This window comes from Plasmodium gallinaceum, assembly GCF_900005855.1.
Source record: "Plasmodium gallinaceum strain 8A genome assembly, contig: PGAL8A_v1_76, whole genome shotgun sequence".
Taxonomy (NCBI): domain Eukaryota; phylum Apicomplexa; class Aconoidasida; order Haemosporida; family Plasmodiidae; genus Plasmodium; species Plasmodium gallinaceum.
Window position 1 is genome coordinate 861,308 of NW_021628238.1, and position 17,825 is coordinate 879,132.

The 17,825-nt window shown below is 18.7% G+C and overlaps 5 protein-coding genes across 5 annotated transcripts in view; 3 read left to right on the plus strand and 2 right to left on the minus strand.

Moving 5' to 3' along the window:
* PGAL8A_00212400 (conserved Plasmodium protein, unknown function) overlaps positions 1-820 on the plus strand; it is a gene marked incomplete at both ends in the record, with an annotated part of 7,016 nt that extends 6,196 nt beyond the window's left edge. The window contains 2 exons of the mRNA XM_028670828.1: positions 90-185; positions 304-820. Coding sequence (XP_028527542.1) covers positions 90-185; positions 304-820 — 613 coding nt within the window. The remainder of the gene's footprint in view (positions 1-89; positions 186-303) is intronic.
* A 587-nt stretch (positions 821-1,407) lies between these two features.
* On the plus strand, positions 1,408-1,638 carry PGAL8A_00212500 (conserved protein, unknown function; the record flags this gene model as incomplete). Its single annotated transcript, XM_028670829.1, has 1 exon — positions 1,408-1,638. The coding sequence occupies one exon, from the start codon at positions 1,408-1,410 to the stop codon at positions 1,636-1,638; it is 231 nt and encodes a 76-aa protein (XP_028527543.1).
* Positions 1,639-2,041: 403 nt separating this feature from the next.
* Positions 2,042-7,072, plus strand: PGAL8A_00212600 (conserved Plasmodium protein, unknown function; the record flags this gene model as incomplete). Its single annotated transcript, XM_028670830.1, has 1 exon — positions 2,042-7,072. The coding sequence occupies one exon, from the start codon at positions 2,042-2,044 to the stop codon at positions 7,070-7,072; it is 5,031 nt and encodes a 1,676-aa protein (XP_028527544.1).
* A 589-nt stretch (positions 7,073-7,661) lies between these two features.
* PGAL8A_00212700 (pyridine nucleotide transhydrogenase, putative) lies at positions 7,662-11,343 on the minus strand (the record flags this gene model as incomplete). Its single annotated transcript, XM_028670831.1, has 3 exons — positions 7,662-7,708; positions 7,837-7,948; positions 8,065-11,343. 3 exons carry the CDS (start codon positions 11,341-11,343, stop codon positions 7,662-7,664), a joined length of 3,438 nt encoding a protein of 1,145 aa, XP_028527545.1.
* A 951-nt stretch (positions 11,344-12,294) lies between these two features.
* PGAL8A_00212800 (RAP protein, putative) lies at positions 12,295-17,198 on the minus strand (the record flags this gene model as incomplete). Its single annotated transcript, XM_028670833.1, has 2 exons — positions 12,295-12,487; positions 12,643-17,198. The coding sequence occupies 2 exons, from the start codon at positions 17,196-17,198 to the stop codon at positions 12,295-12,297; spliced, it is 4,749 nt and encodes a 1,582-aa protein (XP_028527546.1).
* Positions 17,199-17,825: the final 627 nt, after the last annotated feature.

Consider the following 17,825-nt stretch of genomic DNA (forward strand, 5'->3'; position numbering starts at 1 on the left):
TAAAAAAAAAAAAAAAAAAAAAAAAAAAAAATGTTACTCAACAAAACAAAAATATTTATATAATTTTATTTTATTTTTATTATTTTCAGTAAAATAAATTTAAGTGATTTAAAAATAGGAAGATCACCAAATATTCATGAAATGTTTTTTTATTTATTAAATAATACTAAATGCAAAATTATTAAGTAAGAAAAAAAAAAAAAAAAAAAAAATTAATATTATGAAAAAATCTATAAATGTAACAATAAAGTTTATTCATGAGTATCTTTTTTTTTTTTTTTTTTTTTTTTCTTTTTTTTTTAGCTTGAATAATTGTAATTTAGGAAATAGTTTTTTAATAAATGTAAATAAAAATATTGAAAAACTAAATGTAAATAATTATTTAACTCTTTTGTTATTACAATATAATAAATTCAGTAATGAAAAGGAATTAGTTAATTTTTTAAATAATTTGATTTCAAAATGTAAATCAATAGATAAAATTAAAATATATTCAAATACTTTACATGAAGAAAATTGTGAAAATATATTAAATAGTATATCACGAAAAGAAATTGTGTCATTTCATCATACTTATGATCCATCTATGGATAAAAAAAACTTGAAAAAAAAAGTTTCTAAATTAAAAAAAAATAAAATTAATAATGACATTCATTATGATATTGCATTAACTGAAAACGAAAGAAATATAATTGAAAAATTTTTTGAAAAAAAACAGAATAGAGAAAGAAAACTAGAAAAAAAAGACTTTAAACTAAAAAGTCGTTATAATTTAATGGATTTGAAAAACAGGAAGATTAAATATAATTTTAAAAAGTAAATCTATTATTTTTTTTTTTAAAGAAAATTCCTTTTAAATACATTGTTTGAATATTTTGTAACAATTACCTAAAATTTTCTTAATATATCCTTTTTTTGAAATTATTTTACAATTTTTCTTTTTTGTATTTTTTAGTTACTATGTATATATATGAAATATTTTTTTCTTTTATATATATATATAGTCCTTTTTGCACCTAATTTTTTTTTTTTTTTCATATATATTCGATATATATTCTTATGTTTAATTTTTATTATAAAATAAATTTTTTATTTCACAGAATTACATATATGTAGCACTTAAATTTATATACATATATAAAATTTTTTATTATATCTTTTTTAATATATTATTTATTTTCTTTTTTGTAATTTTTTTTTTTTTAAATTGTATAATTTTATACAAGTGTATTCATTATATATGGCTAAGCTTTTATAATATACCAGAATAAGGGAAATTATTAATAAAAATAATAGAAAAAAATATTTTTATTCATTTCTTTTTTTTTTTTTTTTTTTTTAATGAGCACTAATTTTACATTTAAATGAAATTAAATATTTTATAATTGATCTTGAATATTTATAAAAATGAGTATGTATTTTTTTTTACTATTCGAAAGTGTAGTATTGCTGATTAATAGCGTTTTAATTATAAATGAAAAGAAGTTAAAAAAATATAAAAAAATAGATATCAGTTTAAATAGTAATGATATTTTCAATAATATTAAATTATTATTTTATACTATAAGAATATATTTTAAAATTCCATTGATATTTCTTAATTTTTTATGTATAATCATAGAAATTTTATTTGGATAGCATTAATATTATATATATATATAATATACATAAATATATATTTGTATTTGTATTTTTAATAATTATTTTTATTAAATATAAACATGATTTTGTAAAAATTTTTTTTTTTATCTATCATTATTTTGATGTATGCTTTATATCTTTTTTAAAAGTTTTTATGTATTGAATATTCTATTATTATATTTTTGTAAAAATAGTTGGCATAAAAAATATTATAACTTATTTAATGAAAATATACAAAGCTATTTTTTTTTTTTTTTTTTTTCTTTTCTTTTTTATGTTGATTAAAACTATATATTTTATATAAAATCATGAATAATTCTTAGATAATATTTGAAATTTTATATCTACTTTTTCTTTTTTCTTTTTTTTTAATTTTTATGATTTTCCTAATTTAGATAATATGACATCTACTTATATAAATGAAATAAGGAAAAAACAAAAAGAATATTTAAGTTATTTATTTGATAAATTTGAAAAATATTCCAATAAAAACTTTTTAAATAATTTATTAAATAAATCATTAAATGAAATAGCTTTGTATCCTTTTCAAGATATTAATGATAATGAAGTTTTAGATGATATTAATGATTTTATCAATGAATTAACAATTAATGCACAATATAAAAAGAAAAGTGTTTTTAAGCATTTATGTGAAAATTTTCTTAAAGGAGAATTTTATATTTATGATGAAAAAGATAGATATGAATTAAAATTTATCATTTTAAAATTATTATTTTTAATAAGTGAAAGTTCAAGAAATGAAAATACAAAAGAAATTGATTTGTTATATCTTAAATATTTTAATAAAGAAAAGGAAGAAGAAAAAATAATTTTAGATGTAAATGAACAAATTGCATTAGAAGATATAAATCATTTCAATATTTTAGAAGAAAAAAAATATTTGAAGGAGTTATATAATACTGATGATGAAAATACAAGATTTTCTTCTTCTTTAGAAGATGAAAATGAAATTGATAAAGAAGAAAATATAAAAGAAAAGAAAGATTATTTAAATAATGAGAACATTGAAATATCTAATTTTAAAAATGAACTAGAAAATAATAATATAAGTAATAATTTTAACAATTTTTATGAGACAAAATATAGTTATATAGAGAATTATATGAAAAACAAAAATGAATTAACATATGAAAATGTTATTAAAAAAATATCTGATTGTATTTGTAAATATCCACATTATGAAAATATAAAAGATAAAATAATAAGCAAAAATACTTCATTAAATAACAAAAATATTAATAATAATGTATCACATGGGAACCATAATAATTATAAAAATGAAAACATATATGAAAATAAAAGTAAAAATCATTTGACAGATTCAAACAGTACGTCTGATGAAGATATATTTATAAGTTTAAAAAAAAAACAAAAAAAAAGTAAAGACATATTTTTTAAATCGAAGCCAAGAGAGCAATATTTTTTTAATAATATTAATTTGTTTGATGAAGAGAATTATGAAAATACTGAAAATGAGGGAAATTTAATATATGAAACTGATATATACAATTTACATAATGTTTTTATGACTGATTTAAAAGATAATACGAAAAATAAAGGAAATATTAATAATAATATAAATAATAATAATATTTATAAAGATGATTGTTATAAATGTGATTATAAAGAAAATAAAACTAATGAAACAATAGAAAGAAAAAATAACAACGATAATAATAAACTAATTGATAGTTCATATAATAGCAAAATAATTATTGAAGAAAATAAGAAGCAAAATTTGTTAAGCGGAGTATATAAAACAAATAAGGAATGGAATAAAAGAAAAAATACATTTTTTGTAAGTGAGATTTTTATTATAAAAGAAATTTTAATGATTTTGTCTTTGAATTGCCCTATTAAATTTAAAGACAATTTTTTTACTAATTTCTCTAATTTTTTATTTAATAACATAATGGATAAAAATAAAATAAAAGATGATTTTTTATTTTACATAGAAATAGAAAGGAAAAATAAAAAGAATAACAAAAAATTAAATTCAAAAATTAAATATTGTGCTAAAATAAAAAAAATGATGAATGTTAAACTATATAATGTAGGAAAAAAAAGTTTTAATAATTATATTAAAAAAATGAAAAAAGTATGCATAAAAATATTTTATATCAATACCTTTTTCTTTTTAGCAAATAAGTTTAGAAATTTTTTTTTTTTTTTGCCATCCAATTTAAGCGATATTTTTAATTATATAATATATATAAGAGAAAATATTAATGATGAAAAAAAAAAAAAAAATTTTTTTTTTTTTTTTGATCAAATTAACATGAATAATGAAAATAAAAGTAATTTATATTATCAAGGAAATTTTTTAGAATCATTTGTAAGTTCATTAAAAAATATTTATAATGAATGGTTACGTGTAGTTGATATTTTATATAATTATCATATATTACTAATATTAAGACAATATAATATAGTATCTATAAATGATGAACAAATTTTGGAATTTTTGCAAAAAATAAAAACAATAAAAATCATAGATTATTTAAAATTAAGTCATTTTACTAATCTAAGAAAAAAAGAAAAAAAAGGAAAAAAGAAAATAAATATATATGAAGACATTACTAGTTTTAGATCATTAAGTTTGATTCATTTAAATCATATAATAAATAATTACCTTTATATGTGGAATAATTTGTATGATTTTATTAATTTGATTTTATCTTATTTATTATATAATATTAGTATAAAGGATTATACTTATTTCAATTATAATTATGATAATGCTAAAAAATTATGCATCTGTTATGACATGATTTTATTATACTGGAGAAACTGTCAAATTATGAATGACCAACCTTTAGAAAAAATTTTCCGATTTTTATTGAATGATTTAAATATGTATTATTCTAAGCATATAAATAATTGGATAAAAAAAGGAAAAATTGATGATAGATTTAATGAATTTTTTATCTTTTCCTTAAAAAAGGAAGAAAAACATAGTGACAGTCTTTTTATTAGAAAACAAAATGAATTTATATTATGTCCAGAATTTTTTAATTCTTTCATTTTCTCTTTAATAAGTTTAGGAAATAATATTCGTCTATATATGAAAATTAATAATGAAAATAATATAGATTATATTGATTATTATTTAAAAGAAGAAAAAGGAATAAAATGCTTTGAAGATAATGAAAATATCAAGTTAAATCTATGTGAAAATGACGATAATTATAATTTTATTTTTTTGGAAAAAAATAAAATTACAACAAAAAAGTTACATGAAAATACACTTAATTATTATTATAATTTAGAAAGTATAAAAAAAATTCAAAATACTTCACTTGATATCATATCTAAATTTTTGACAATGAATGAAAGTAAAAATCTTCCATATTTTAATAAAAATATTATGTTAATAAATATATCTTATGACTTGTATATTAAACAGTATTTTCAGGAAAAATTTTTTAATTTTTATGTTAAAAGTAATCGTATATTTCTGTATAGTTTAATGAAACATTGTTATCTTTTAGAATATTTTTGTTGTTTGCGTAGTTTAGTATTTTTAGAAATATGTGACTATATTTTTCCATTTTTTGAATTTGTTTTTAAAGAAGTATCTTTTCCTTTTATTGATGAAAGAAATATTAACTCTATATTTAGACAATGTGTTTATAATAGTAATCAAAATTTAAAGAAGCAAAATGCAAATTTTAATTATACCTGTTCCTCTTTTTTGCATAAAAAATTTACATTAATCCATATGAAAATATTATTATCAAAGAGTAAAAACTATAAACACAAAAAAAAAGGCAAAAGGAAAAGAATATTTAATGAAAATTACAGCAATATTATGGAAAAAAAAAATGTTAAAGAAATTAATGATATAAACACGAATGAGTCTTCTAGTAGTTCAAATTTATCTAATATAAATAAAAAAAGTTTATGTTTTAAGGATTGTAATCTATTTAACAATTCATTAGATGATTATGATAAAAATATCACGAAATTCAATGATTCTTACGAAAATTTCGAAGAAGAATCAAATTATCTTATTAAAAAAATTAAGAAAAAAAATAATGATAATGATAACTTTAATGATATTAATTATAAAAATTTAAGGAAATATACTATTTGTAAAGAATTAAACACTAATTTTTACACAGAAGAAATAATAACAAATATATTAAAAAGTTTTTATTTTAAATTAAAAGAAAACAAAATTTATAATAACAAAATTAATGTCATTAATTATAGAAATTTAATTATTGAAACAAAAACATCACCTTTTATAAATTTTCTCGTTGATTCTACATGCCTAGAAAAATATTCAGCTATATTTTCCTACTTTTTAGAAATTAAAAAATCATTACAAATATTAAATTTGGTTCATATATTTTATAAATATTTAAAAACTAAAAAAAATTCAAGTTTTGATAATTTTCACACTATTATTTTTTCATTATGCACATTGAAATATAAAGTTTTTTTTTTTCTGAATACTATCTATACATACTACCAATGGATGCTAAATTTTTCGTGGAATAATTTTATATTCAACTTATCAAAATCAAAATCAATAGATCATATAAAAAATAATCATCAATTTTATTTAAATTTTTTAATAGAAACTTTATTAGTACCTATATTAACTAACCATGAAGAATTATATAACTTTTATGTAAACGATGAATATAAAAAGAGTACTGTATATAAAGAATATGAAAAAATTTTTTTTAATTATAACTTAAATAGAAAAGAAGAAAACTGTGTTCAACCTATGAATTACAACATATACAACGATAGAAATATAATTAAAAATATGAGTAACTATGAAAAAGAGGATAATACTCCTGAAAATGACATATATAGAAATAATTTGAAAAAAAATTCTGATAGATTGCATGAAATTTCAATTAATAAGCAATTTTTATTGAATGAATTATTTTCTAATAATATTTTAAATTTATTATTCATACCTTCTCAAATATATGAAATTTTGGTAAAAATAAGTAAATTTTTGAATATTAATTTTGATTTAAATTTTGAAAATCCATATGATAATGCTTTTGACGAGGAAGAAAAAGAGGAGGATGAAGATGAAGATGAAAATGAAGAAGATGAAGAAATAAACAAAGTAAAAAATAATATAATGAATAAAAACAACATTAGTGATTCTAAACATATAGAAAAAGAACAATTTATTTTTTCAATAAAAAATGATATAAAAACACTTTTAAATGTATTTGAAATACATTTTTCGGAGTTTATGATGAAGTTAAATATTATTTCTTTTAATATAGAAGACAATAATTTTTTTGGACCAAATAAAGATTCTAAATTATTTAATCACATAATAAGATTAGACAAAAATATTTTAAAAAAAGTTTCAATTTTAGAAAATATGTTATCCTTTTATTCTTATAATGATCTAAATTACCTTAGAAATTAACATATATATATATATTTATACATATTTTTTTTGCATATAATTAGTATATTTTCAATTCTAGAAATTATTTGCATTATAAGAAACTTAAATATTTTGTTTTTTCTTTTTTTTTTTTTTTTGTAGTTTTTAAATCCTTTTTATTTTTTATTTCTTTTCTTTATATTTTCGTTATGTATTTTTAGAGGAAAATAAAAAAAAAAAATAAGAAAAATATATTGTTCATATTTTTTTAATCTTTGAAAAGAATTTTAAAATTAAAATAGTTTAATGAATATATATATATTCCAAGAATTCATATTAATATTAAAAAAAATTAATAGAATAAACAATTTTATATTTAAACTATGATAAAAAACAAAACAAAACAAAACAAAAAAAAAAAAAAAAAAAAATAGCATTAATGCAAATAAATCAATTAAATAGCAAAGACAATAAAAAAAAAAAAAAAAAAGTTTGGGTATGTTTTTAAAAAAAATAATTACATATAAATTAAGAAAAAAGCCAAATAACAATATTAATAGAATTTCTTTGAGAAAAAATAACGTACATTTAAATTACAATTTAAGAAAAGATTTAAATTTTATTCCTTTTATTTAAAAAACATATCAAGCATCCTTTTTGTAACGTAAAATCCACCTATATAAAAAAAAAAAAGAATTCATATTAAAAATTGATCGTCAGATGCATATACATATATTTTTCTTTTTATGATTATATTTTATATTGAAAATTAATAAATAAATAAAAAGAAAATAAAGTAATACCAGATAAATTGACAGCGGATAAAAACGTAGCTATTATTGATAAAATTGAGCTTAAACTTTTAAAACCATTTCCATATTCAATCATACTACCTATGATTATAACACCAGATAACTAAAAAAAAAAAAAATTTTTTTTACTTATATAGATATAATAAATTATTATTTTCATTCATCATACAAATAAAAAATATATTCTTAATTTTTGTTTTTAAATAATTTGCTGCTAACCGCGTTAGTTACGGACATTAATGGTGTGTGTAGAGATGGGGTTATTGACCAAACGCAATAATAACCAACAATTATTGATAATGTAAATAAAAATAAATGATGTAAATCGTATTGAGATAATATTACTCCTGCTAGTAGTGTGAGTATTGCTGCAAAAAATATAGAAATATAAAAGAGATAATCCGATTCAATAAACTTTTCTGTCAAACGTGTCCCTGTAGGATATTTAATTTTTTTTTTTGGAGAAGATTCTATGATTTCTCTTTCCTCATATGCAAATACACTTTCACTCTTAATTGACTTACTAACTAATTTGTTAGGTGAATATAATATATTTCCATCTTTTATCACAACTAATGATTTAATGATATCATTATTAATATCAACATTAAATTGTAATCCTCCTCCCATTTCTTCTAACAAATTTACCATATTCATTGAAAATAAATCAGAAGCCTGTAATGGCATATTTCTTTCTATTTTATCTCTTCCTAATATATGAACACCATTTATAATGATATTTTTGTTTGATTGAGAACATTCAATGTTTCCACCCCAATTATTTTCCTTATCACCAAATTCAGTAGCCAAATCTACCGCTACACTTCCTGTTTTCATTGATTTAATCATTTCAGTGGTTATTAACTTTGGAGAAGTTTTTCCTGGAATAAATGCTGCACAAATTAAAACATCACACTTCTTAATAATTTTTTTGAATAAATTCCTTTGAATTTTCATATAATTTTCACTCATCATTTTTGCATATATATCAGAATTATTTGGTTCATCAGTTGGTATAGGAACAAATATACCACCACAACTTTTCACTTCTTCTTCAGTTGATAATCTTGAATCATGTGCATATACAATCGATCCTAAACTTTTTGCTGTTATAATTGCTTGTAACCCCGCTACACCAGCACCAACAACAAAAACTTTTGCAGGGTTTATTTTTCCAGCTGCAGTGGAGGAAGATTTGCTAAATCGTGGTAAAATAAAAAAAGCCTCTAGAACAGCTCTATATCCTTGTAAATTGCTCATGGAACTTCTAACGTCTAATTTTTGTGCACGGGTTGATCTAGGAACTTCATCTATAGCTAGATATGTAATATATTTTTTTTTCTTATTTTCCACTATTTTTTCTAATAAATTTTGATTGATGCCTGGCCATAAATAGCTAATTAATATTGTATTGTTTGATATTTCATCTATAAAATTAATTTTTGGAGGATCTACTTTTAATATGATATTACTCTGTTTAAAAATAGTATCTCTTAAAGTTATCTCAGCACCATATTTAACATATTCTTCATTTTTTATTAATATATTTGCTCCTATATCTTCTTCTACTAATACACGAAAACCCATTTTTCTTAAATTAGGTATAAATTTGGGTGTAAGAGGAACTAAAGTTAAATTGACTTCAGTTTCTTTTTTGTCATTATCTTTTTTTTCTTCGATATCATCTTTTACTAGACCAATAACTCTTCTAGGTTTAGGATAATCTTCTTCTAATTTTATATCTTCTTCACTAGGTAAACTATCGACTATAGAATTCAGTGATCCATATTCCGCTTTTTCTTGAAAATTTTTTTTATCTTCTTTCGTAACTATAGGATGTTTATGACTTATATAATCATTTAAAATAGTCAAAATTTGATTAGTTGAATATTTAGCATCCTCAAAAAGCATAAGCGTATTGGAGTAATAAAATAATGGGTTATCAATGGCTGAATAACCGGGACTTAAACTTCTTTTTAAAATAATTACTTGCCTACTTTTCCATACTTCAATAACAGGCATCCCATAAATTTTACTCGAAGGATCTAAAGAAGAAGGGTTAACGATATCGTTAGCCCCAACTACTAAAACTATATCAGCATTTGATATTATTGGATTAATTTCATTCATTTCTTTGACAATATTATAGGGAATATTGGCTTCCGCTAATAGTACATTTAAATGACCTGGCATTCTTCCTGCAACTGGGTGAATGGCAAAATTTACTTCTATATTTCTTGATTTTAAAATACTACAAATTTCAGCTAATTCTCTTTGACACTTACTAACAGCAGCACCATACCCTGGAACTATAATAATATTTTTTGCATTTATTAAGTTGTCTGCAACGTACTTATTTGTTGTTGAATTTGCTAATTTTTTTTTTTCTTTTTCTTGTAGAGTTTCATTTGATTCTTCATAATCATCCCATCCTCCTAATATTATATTAAGAATATCTCTGTTCATCCCTACACACATAATGTAAGATAATATAGCTCCTGAAGAGCCAATAAGTGATCCTGATATAATTAATAAATTGTTACGAAGCAAAAATCCGCTTATAGCTGTAGCAAATCCTGAATAAGAGTTTAAAGCACTTATAACTACAGGCATATCTGCTGCACCAATAGATGCTATTAAATGAAAACCAAGAAATAATTCAATAATAAAAGAAGTATATAAAAAATTAGTTTTTAAGTATAAAGATTTGCTATTAACAAAATAATATCCTAATATTATAATAATAACCATACATGAAATATTAATTAACTTTTTTGTTTTTAATTTCAAAGATTTACTATCTAAAATTCCACTTAATTTTCCAGCTGCAACTAATGATCCAATAAATGTAATAGAAGCAATAAACGTTCCTATATATATCTCATTCAAGTGAATTGTACTCATTTCATAATTTTCAAAAGACACAGAATGGAATTTAGAAAATCCTACAAGTAGAGCAGCTAATCCAACAAAACTGTGAAATAGTGCAACTAACTGTGGCATTTGAATCATATTTACATTATGAGCAATATATAACCCTATAATAGCAGCTGGTATTACAATTAAAAAAAATAATTCGTATCTAAATCCAAAACCTACTTGGCTGAATGTTACTATAATTGCAGCTATTATTCCTATAAAACCCAACATATTACCTCTTTTTGACGTCTTATGATCGTTTAAACCTGTCAAACATAATATAAAACACAATGATGAAAACAAATACACTGCGTTTAACAACGATGGTAAGAAAGAATATGATGATAATTCAATATTATCCGGTATAACATTTTTTGCAATTTTTTCATAATTTTTATAACTATTTATATTATTGTTCGATGAAAAAGTAATAGTAGGTAATTTTATTTGAAAATTATTATTGTCTTCTGATTCATAAAAAAAATTTGGATTATTCCTTAAATTGGATTTAGAACAACTGTCTTTTATAATTAATAAATAAAAATTAAAAAGAATTAAACAGAGTGTTGTTCTCTTCATTTTTTTTTTTATATATCTTTGTCTTTAGAAAAATTTCCTATACCTTTGCAAAAATAAATATAATTACGTATTTATATAATTAGTTATTCCTTAAGGAATTAATAAATATATTCAAATTTTGTAAATAAAAAAAAAAAAAGAAAAAAAAAAAAAAAATATATATATATATATATATATTTAACAAAAGAAGAATAAAATTGACAAAAAAAAAATTAACAAAATTTTAATGTATTTAACAAACAACAAAATATTCATTCATTAAAAAAAGAAAAAAAAAATTAATATAGTTTTTCATATTTTTATCTTGATACCTTTTCTATTTAATAAAAGAAAATGAAGAAAAAAATACATTTTATTATTCATTGCTTAATATACATACATTTAAATATATACATATATATATATATATGAATGAACAACTTTTTTTGTTATAACTTAGTAAATCTATGTATATATATATAATTACAAAAATATACATAATATATTTTATTATATTATTCTTATATTACCTATTTTTTTTTATTTGTACATACACTTCACATTTTTAGCAACAAATGATTAGAGAAGATTTTATTATAATAAAAAAGGAGGGTAAAAAAGAAATTATAACATAATATAGGAAAAGACATATTACATAGAATAATTTGTTATTATGAATTATTTTACATATTACGAATATATATACAATGTATTTTACTTTATATATTCATAGAAATGATTCTATTATTAACACATATTTAAAAAAAATTTTTTTTTTCTATGAACAATACTTTATCAAGGTATTAAAAAACAATACAAGTTAAATATATATATATACATATATATTTTATATTCATCTTTATTAAATGATAACATCCTATATATTTTTTAAAATATATCTTCTCATATTAAATTTTTTTTTTCTTTTTTCTTTTTTCATATGATACATTTTTATGGAAAAAAAGTTAAAATTTAAATCTCTTTATATTTTTCAAAAAAATTCTTTAAATATTTACTAGAACTTGATAATTTTTGAATTAAATAATTATTTTTATCTTTGTTACTTAATTTATTCCATTTGTATGAAGGAATATTAATTACAACCCACCCACTTTTCTCTAGTAACCAGGTTTTAAAATATGTTGTTCCACACTTAATATACTGCCTGATTACACGAAATAAAAAAATATATATATATATATATATGTATAATTATATATATAAATTAACTTTATTATTTAGGAAAATAAGATGATATAACTTTATTAATAATTACTCTATTAATTATTTTCTTATCATTAATTTTTTTTTTTTTTTTACTTTTTTATATTTTGTGAGTTGGTATTATTTATGTCATCCAAAAGTAATAAATGGTGAGATGGTCCATCTACTTCAATTGCTATTTTATCTGGAAAATTTTCATTTTTTATTATTATGTCAATAGATAAAAAATCTTCTGTTATGTGTTCATTTTCATATTTTACATTGAATTTATCTAGGATATGGGATATTTGTCGATGAAAATTAGATATATTATTTTTAATGATATTTCTTTTTGATATATTTTTTTTTTTAAAGAGAAGAATAATTTTATCTTTGAATTGAAGAAAATTATTGGAAATCTCAAAATTTGAATCACAATATTTTATTCTTAACCATAAAATATATATCATATGCAGGTGCATAGCATTTTGCTCATCAATTTTTATATCATTCCATTTATATATATTTAAAAAATTTAAAAAATTTTGATTTATTAAATTCGCAACAGAAATACCCCAGAAAAATCTAGCTAATAATAAAAATGATACATTTTCATAATTTTGTAAAATTTTTATTTCATTAAAAATATAATTGTAAATTTTTTCAATAAATATTGAATCATTTTCACTGAGATTATTACTGATACTTTTTTTTTTTTCTTCTTTTTCATTTTTTATAATGTTCATGTTGCAAAAAGTAAAAGCATATGCCCAAGACATTGTAGCATATAATTCTGTAACCACGTTTAACTTAAAAAATTTCTTTTTTTTTTCTTTCTTTGAAAAATAATCATTTAAAGAAATGTTTAATAAAATAATTTCACCCATACTTTTAAATAATTTTTTATTATATACCTTTGATTTTATATAATATGAGAAAATAGATATAAAATTTTCAGGTATTACATTTTCATATATTTTATAATCTAAAATAAAATTAGTTATTTTAATTGAAAATAAAAATTCTGTTTTATGATAATAAGATAAACACCATAAAATTTTTCCTAGTAACTTTACTTCTTTTTCATTATATGAAAAATTTTGAATTTTTTTTAATGTTTCTCTTATAGACAAATTATACAAATTTTTATTTTCAATTTTCAGTAATGTAATAGCTTCCATGTAATAACATAAATTATAAAAGCTTATATTTTTATTATTTATAACTTTTTTTTCTGAATATTTTATTAATTTTTTTAGTGATAGTGGTATGTTATACTTGCAATTGTTTATTCTTTTTTCTAAATAATTATCATATTCTTTTTTAATTTTCATTTTATTTTTTTTTTTTTCAATTTCTTTTTCTGGATAACTATCCTCATATTTATGAAGGCAATATATACGAGCAAAGCATGGCAAAATAATGCATAAGCTTTTTATATCTAAGTCACTATATTTTTTTAATGTTGTATCGCATAATAAATCAAAAAATTTCTTATCAAAGCAGTGCATTCTATAACAATTTCTAATAAAAAAGGCTAACTGATCATGCTGAAAAATTTCAATAAATTTAAGCTTACAAAAATTGGAGGATTTATCGAATGTTTCATCTGAATCGTTACTTCTCTTATTTAGTTTAGATTCCTTTTCTTCTATATGTGTTCTAAGGTAAACATCAGAAATAATTTTCCTAGTTATTCCATCTCTTATAAAATCATTATTAATTTTTAGTTCTGCACATAAGTACGTAAATTCAACAAGATCTTTTACCTTGCAATTTTCCATATTTTCAACAAATTTTTTACAAAAAAAATTTTCAATACCGCATGCTATTTCGCACTTAGATAAAGCTCTTAATATAAAAGTAATATCTTTTATAGAAAAAGTAACATTATTAAAATTGTTTCTTTTCAAATAGCTTATTATATCTTCAGAGTCTTTAACGTACAAAAAAATAGAAATTAACAAAGTCATATTTTTTGAAGATATATCATTTAATATATTTTCTTCAATTATTTTTTTTTTTATTATGTTAAATATTTTCATTACTATGTTTATTTCTTCGGATAAAAGTAATTTAATCTCTCCTAATTCTTTCAATAATATTTTATTAGTATTTGTTTTTTCTGATAAAAATTTTAAATATTTAATGTATCTGAAATATGTCCATGATGTATCAATAAATAAATTTACAATTTTCTCCTTTTTTTTAAAAACGGAAAAAGTAAAATTATGATAAAAAGCAAAAATTTTAAATAATTGGATCAAACTCATATCACATTTTATATCATAAAATATAACAAAAAAAGAAGAAAATTTATAAAAAAAACTTATTACATCACATTTTCTAATATATTTAAAATGAGTATTAAAAAAAGAGAGCAAATCTTTATATATTTCTTGTAATTCATTGGGAGTATATTTCAAATTTAAATTTTTCATTCTTTCTATATACTGATATAGATTAATTACTATATCATTACTATTATTATCATTATTATTATTATCTATACATGAATAAGTTTTTTTTTTTGAATATACAATAAGACCTTGTTTATGCAAGGTTTCAGATGTTTCTCTAATCTTATCACTTTTATTATGGAAATTTGTTGAGAAATATCCCTTAGTATTTAAAAAAAAATAAAAAGGTATTCTATTTAAATTTTTATTTTTAATAGAGAAAATATTGAATCTATTATTATTATAAATAATACTGCTATTACTTATATTCCTATTAATATTATCAGTATTATTCATGTGTTTACATTTTTCATTTCTCTCATTTATAATTTTTTGTTCCTTTAGTTTTTTAATTCCATTTAAATCATTTGAGGAATATATTTTTTTATACAACAGAATATCAATAGATATATTCAACGGATTTTTATATTCAAGTATTGTATTTACATTTTTAGACCATTCAAAATTTTTTACTAGAAAAAAAATGCTTTTTTGCATATTAGATATTTCAACATTATTTTTTCGTTGGTTCATGTTTATTGATTTTTTTAGTATATCAAAATTATTCATAAAAATGTTGATATTGTCATTTAAGATACTCAATGAATTTTTTTCTTCTTTATTAAAATACAAATTAATATAAGTTTCGTCATCCAGTATAAACGACAAAAAAGACAAATAAAAATTGGTTAATATATGATAATTATTATAAATTCCATTCTCATTTTTTATTAAATTGTTTATCTTAATGAAACTATATAAAAACAATTTTGCTGAATAAATATACTTAAGACTCAATGACCAAATAATTATAATAATGTTTTCTAAAGTAAAAATGTTAACAGTTTTTGTTTCCGTTGTTTTTTTATTAATAGAATCAATACTTTTATAAATTTGGACATTTTCCTCTAAATTTTTTAAATTACACCTTTTCATAATTTTTTTTTTTAATAATTCATATAAAAGGATATTTTTTTTTAATAAATTTTTTTTTAATATATTATACTTGTTTTCATCATTCATATATAAAAATGGGCACTTGCATATACAAAATAAAAGTGTTATGAGTTCTTTATTTTTTAATGAATTAAAAAAAAGTTTTGTTTTTAACATATAATTTATTGTTCTTTCAAATAAATCAGCAAAAAATATATTTTGATTAGAATACGCTAATAACATATTAATTATAGATTCATAATTTTTTTCATTAATAATTTTTTTATATATTTTTTTTTCTATAATAAAATTTTTAATTTTCATGTAAAAATAGAAATTTGAGAAGTTCACATAAGAATAGGAATATAATAAAATTATAATTTCTTTTTTTTTTAATGAAGGAATAAGACTTAAGCTTCTTTTCCAGTATTTTTCATGTATTTCTTTATTATCTTTATTTAGTTTACTTAATGACCAAATAACTATAACATAACGAGATGGATTTAAAGATGATAAATATACGTTCGCATAGCGGTACAATAAATTAATATCATAAATATTAAATAAATAATGTTTATTTAAGTTGAATTCATTATATTTCCTTATAAATAATGAATTTTCCTTTTCTTCATTTGTTTTTATGTAATTTTTGTAATTCAAATCTTTGCACAAAGTGTGTTTCCTTTTGTTGCATTTATCATAATCTCTCAAAAACAAATTATTTTCATATATATTTTTATAACTTCTATTATCATTGTCTTTGAATGTATTTTCATTTTCTTCATTATTTTGGAAAAATTTTGTATTTTCATTTTTATTATTGCAGTTTTTTAAGTTGTTAAGTATATCTAGATTCTTCTTATTTTCATTTAAAAGGCATAAATATTTACTAAAAGACCATAAAAAAGAAGAAAACAAACGTTTGTTATAGTTATTTATTTTCTTTATATTTTTATTATCATTTAAATATTTAAAAAAAACTTTAATTTTTTCTTCTATTTCTGCATCAATGTATTTTTTATTTTTTAGGTATATTATATTGTTTTTATTTATTATTTGCATTAATCTATGAAAAAATGTTACATAATTAATTATATTAGCATTTTTTCCATTTACCTTTATTATTTTTATTATTTCAAGAACATTACTACTTTTTATAATTTCCTTATTTATTTTGATAGCCTTTAATGTATCTTCTTTTTTTATTGAAAAATTTTTCTTAAAATAAAACTCACATTTTTTATTTAATTTAATGGTTAAATTATATACTTTCAACATTAACTTTATGTGATTTATTTATTCATAATAATTTGATTTATATTTTTAAAAAATATCATATTATACATAATATTTATAAATTTTTTTTTTCTTTTATACATTGATGAGAATTTTTTCATATTAATATTATCTATTATTTTCAATAAGCTTTTTATGAGTACTTATTTTCAAAGCATACATCTATATAGAATAAATTTTTCCAAAAAATTAAATATTAATAAATATTTAGTTATTAATCATAAAAATTATATTTTACCTGATTATAAGAAATCATTAATAATTAAGCTGTTAAAGTATAATATAAATATTATATACTCTAAATGAAAAAGAATAATATTATTGAAAACAAAAAATCTTCTTAGTGTTTGATATAGTAGAAATTTATTTTTTTTATTCATCAATTTTGGATATTAAGAGATAAAAGAAATTTTAAAAGAATCAATGTTTGAATTATTTCATATTATTATGATTTAAATTTTTATTCCTTACTTTTAAATTGATTAAATTTTTATATTTTTCAATAAATAAAAAAAAAAAAAAAAACTACAACTGAATTATACTTGGGAATAATTTATGATACATTAAATGATGTGCTTAGTAAGCATGTTTAAGAAGATTTATGTAATT